The following is a 4,765-nucleotide window of genomic DNA, read 5'->3' on the forward strand; positions in this document are numbered from 1 at the left end:
TGGAAATTATAACCAATATTCTCATCTACTTACTATATCATCATCATCGCCTTCTTCAAGGAACCAAACGTATCCATCAGATACAAAAAAGGAATCGAAATTTAGATATGCATAATATAGGCTTCGTCACTATCTGATTTCCAATTGATTTCCTGCTGTGTACTGTGTTCAACGATTGTAAACTCGGCATGCCTACAAATTCACGAACCATCGTCCGCAATTGCCTTTTACGTGAGGTTAATTTGCACTGTACATTCTGCGCTACCGTACAATAACGCAGAAATCTAAATATTTACGACACTGTTGTCTGTTGGGATATAGACAACGGCAACATCTGCAACATCACACGCTGCTGGAGGTGTTTGTGTGCGTGCCTGTGTGTGTTTAGCTTGGGGACAGACACATTAACCGATGTCGATCGATACACAACACACATCACAGCGGCAAATCTACCGTGCCTAGAGAAACGCTTGTCCCGTAAATGACCTCACGCTGACTTATTCTATCTCCGCTTATGGTGGAGTCTGCTGTCATAACAATAACCCGCACACAGGAAAACCGAATGAAGTTGCATTTGCATCACATGGCTTATAGCTCGACGCGATGCTCGCTCACGATGCGTTATATTTACTGGCTTTGTCAGACAATTTTTATCGCCCTAGGTACCATCGAGTGGTGCTCTATTTTGCTACACAAACCAGAAGACAGAAAAACACATTCACACTCAGCAAAGTGGAGCTGCGTAAAAATCTCCACACGCGATGCCATCACACGCTACGAAGCGGTTTCAAGCGAAATGGTTTGATTCAGTCCTGTCTCCACTGTCTAAAATATGCGAAGTGCGAACCACCGTACGGGTGAATAATTCCTGCTCGTTTCAACGTACGGCATGTACATTACGCCTCTCCACGGGAAGAGTTGATGGTGGAAAAATTGGCCACATTGCTGACTCTAAGCTGCTTAGCGTCCCTGATCTGCTTAGCAAAGAGAGAAAAGCGACTCCATCGACTGGGTTGGGTCGACTTTGTGTCGCTCGTCGGCAGCATGGTCGCCATTTTTGTTGCCAATCTTTGCGCATCCGTCTCACTTGCATATAACTTCCAGGATGTGTCCGTAGAGGTATGTGCACGACATCGCCACTGCTTTTCTGGCACCCGGCACTCGCAAAACAATCATCCAGGAATATCTGTCCACACATCCTTGGCATTGATGAAACTCCATCAGCATATCACCGAATGTTTCACTCACTTTCTCTCTCTCTCTCGATCTGTTCTATCTCCTGCAGGACGTGAAGTCCGATGTTCATGTCATCCCAGTATTTTGTTGTTTTGTTTCTTTGCGACAACAGAACGTACCCATCCTTCTGAGCATTCTTATATGTTAAGCTCATTTGGAAAGGTTTTTGCACCATCAATAGCATCATTAAGGATGGTGGTGGTTGTGGTAGGATATTTAATGGGTTCACCATTGACAAAAGGTGATATAGATTTTCGTGGAACCAGCTATTTATGAATGGTTTTCCGGTGTTTCTAACAGGCCCTGCCGCTCATTATGAGGAGCTTATTAGGGATATGTTTTGCAGATGCGAACGGGAGTGTTATTACGTGACATTATTAAATATTATATTCCGCATGTAAATAAAGGTATATAATTGGGAAAAATGAGCCACGCATGTTTTTTTCGTTTTTGTATTTTTCGAAGCAAATTATCTTCGTTATAAATTATATTTAATGCTTATTTTATTACAACAATAGTAGTACAACAGTTCTGAGTTCAGTCCATGATTTGTATGTGTGTGCTTTTTTATAACGAGTGCTAGCCGGTTGTCAAGGCGATCGATTTCAATTGCGCTTCTTTTTTGCATCTTTTACCAACGGTTTCCCATTCGCAACGGTTTTACCCACACCGGATACATTTTTCAATTTTCGCTGGTGAGTTTTACGCAGAATGATCTGAATCAGCGTGGCGAACAATCCCACCGGAATCATGGTGATTAGCACCAGTATGGTGGCAACGTCCACAACGTGTCGCGGCCAAAACGACAGATACAGTGCTCCACTGCGCATGTAATCAATGCCACTGTCCTTCTTTAGTACGTAGTCAACGTAATAAAGGACTTTGTCCATAGGTTTCAGCGGTTGTTCACGAAACTGTCGAGACGCTTTCATTGCTGCGTTGCGGAATCTGAGAACGAGAGAAATGCATCATATAACGTTGATTTTTGTTTTACAAATTAGAGTTTAAACGACTGTTACTCACTTTGGTTCATTGAGAATTTGATTGATCGCATCCAGCACGCCTTCTTGGGTAATATTTTGATAATCAAGCTTTAAGCCGTACCCGGCTTCTACCGCTCGGTTCACGAGGATCTCTTGATCTCCTACCAACGGAAGCCCCAAGATCGGTTTACCGTAGTGCACTGACTCCATCATGCTAAGCAATCCGCCGTGCGTAATGTGCAGTCGGACATTTGGATGAGCGAGCAGCTGTTGTTGCGGCATCCACGGTCCAATGATCACATTGTCCGACTGGTTCGGTAGCGTTGCATTCTCCCACTTCCAGATGATCAGCACCTGACTAAGCTTGCTGAATGCGCCCACGAACGCTTCCCGCAAGCTGTCAGGAAAATCGGCCGACCGAATGTTGGTGCCCATGCTGAAGTAGACGACACCGTTCTTGGCCTTTTCTACCCAATTGATCACATCCTGCGAGAAGCCCGTATCCTCGAGCTGTCTGATGTGTGCTCCACCAATTTCGATCATGTTCGGCACAAACGGACGGGCAAAGTTGATCACGGGATGGCTGTTGACCATCACCAGGCTCACGTTGTGGATGAGATCCAGCAGCGTTGGTTGATTGCGCCGTGAAAAATACCGTTGGTAGACGGCTTCCTGCGACGGTAGATAGAGGTACCGGTAGTTGAACTGCTCACAGATCGAGACGAACGTATTCCACACACGCTGCACCAAATGCATTCGATCGGAGTACCCCAGCGAGGGGATGGGATTGTAGGCCGGATTGTGCGGATTCCCCACCATCTCGTTGGTGTACTTGTTGGAGGCAGCCGCGCTGTACACAATCGCCGGCACACCGTAATGATAAGCCAACCTGGGGGAAACATGGACGCTTGCTGATAAGATTATGCACACGGTAGGACGTGGGGGTGCGATTGTCACCCGGTCGATGGCGTCTTGGTTTCGATCTGGAAACGGGCTCTACCGCACCAGGCGCTTTACTCACCCGAGTAAACTTTCACACAACACCTGATCCAGGATTACCAGGTCAAAGGTCTCGCTGGGGGTCTTCAGCAGCTCCTGCAGCTTCGGATGGCCGAGCGTATAGTCGGCCATCGCTGCCGTGCCGTAGATGAGATTGGTATTGCCATAGAAGCTTGATTTGTCTCGCTTGGTAAACACGTTGGCATGCAGTCCATAATCTATCCAGAAATAACCAGATTGTCAGAAGTCAGTAGCGAGCGATAAGCCGGTTGATATGATCGGCAGTTCACTTACCCTCGATATGGCTAAACAGTCCCGTTATCCTCAGCTGTCGAATGTTCTCGTACGCATACTGGATCTCAAACGGACTGACAATAGTTAGCTGCAAAACGGATCGCAAACTCAATTTATTGACTCACCAACTACAAACGATTATTTCGCAATTGCCAAAAACACATGCTCTTACATACATTGTGGCCTCGTGCAGCGAGTGCCTCAAACAGCACCTGGCCGAAGATATAGTTTGTCTTGCTGATACTTGGAAACACGGCTAGAATTTTGGCGGCATCCGAGGTGTCTAGCGTGCCGGTTAGTGCAATCACCGCCAATGCAATGCAAACTGCCCGCGATCTGCTTCCGACGACCATCCTACACTCACAGTATTACTCACGGCAAGGTCCGATGTGAATGTCTGGCAGTCAAACAACTGATGTCGAAGCGCGTAGCCATACTGACGTAGTTTACTTCCACAGTGCACCGATAATGTGACGGAGAGTCGCACGCCTTCTGCTGATAGCAGCAGTCTCGATAAGGCGACCGAAAAACATCGAATCCAAACGCTCCACGTAACTCCATCGGGTGCAACGCGTTTGGGAAGCATTCTCGATCTGTTTTCATTAGGCCACCATTCAAATTGTCCCTCGCGCGAGCATGTCCACAATCTGGCAACATTAGATATAGCCCAAATTAGCGCTCTACCGGATGCTGAGGGTGCAATTTTCATCGAATTTCCTTTCCACCCCAAAACGGCATGTTCGGGTGTGCCGACCTTGAAACGGGGATGGTTAGTGTTCCTTCGGAAGGCAAAATGATTCCCTTGGGTAATTTGGTCGAACTAAAGAGATCCATGGGCATGAGAAGGGAAGAGAAAATCGATATTTTTCGTTCATCATGGCGAAATGCGACGGTACTCTGGCGGGTGTTCATTGCAGCCAGCCAGTTTCCAATTCTCCGTTTGGCCAACGTTTAAACAATCACGTTTCTTCGTCCCTATAGCGTGTGCAGCATTTCACCCGTGTGTAGGGAACATGTCTGTTACCATGGTAACATCGTATCCTGCGAGTCAACACCATCACCATGTCTGTCTGGCTGCGTTCTGGTGTACTTGCTGTCCCGACACACCGAAAGCAAACAGGAACACCCTCATGGACATACACCCGCACACGGATACACGATTAACCCTCCCATCATAAACGTAATAAAGAAGTGGAAAGCGTTCTGCAATCGGCTTTCGGCTGCAGCCGCCGTGGCGTAGTTTTGATGCGTAG

At 47.0% G+C, this 4,765-nt stretch overlaps 1 protein-coding gene across 1 annotated transcript; it reads right to left on the minus strand.

The window, feature by feature from the left end:
• Positions 1-1,841: 1,841 nt before the first annotated feature.
• On the minus strand, positions 1,842-3,865 carry LOC128304075 (UDP-glycosyltransferase UGT5-like). The gene is made up of 5 exons (XM_053041206.1): positions 3,689-3,865; positions 3,513-3,600; positions 3,241-3,436; positions 2,260-3,108; positions 1,842-2,184 (listed from the first exon to the last, which is right to left on the minus strand). The coding sequence occupies exons 1-5, from the start codon at positions 3,863-3,865 to the stop codon at positions 1,842-1,844; spliced, it is 1,653 nt and encodes a 550-aa protein (XP_052897166.1).
• Between the last annotated feature and the right edge of the window lie 900 nt (positions 3,866-4,765).

The sequence above is a fragment of the Anopheles moucheti genome, chromosome 3 (assembly GCF_943734755.1).
Source record: "Anopheles moucheti chromosome 3, idAnoMoucSN_F20_07, whole genome shotgun sequence".
Classification (NCBI taxonomy): domain Eukaryota; kingdom Metazoa; phylum Arthropoda; class Insecta; order Diptera; family Culicidae; genus Anopheles; species Anopheles moucheti.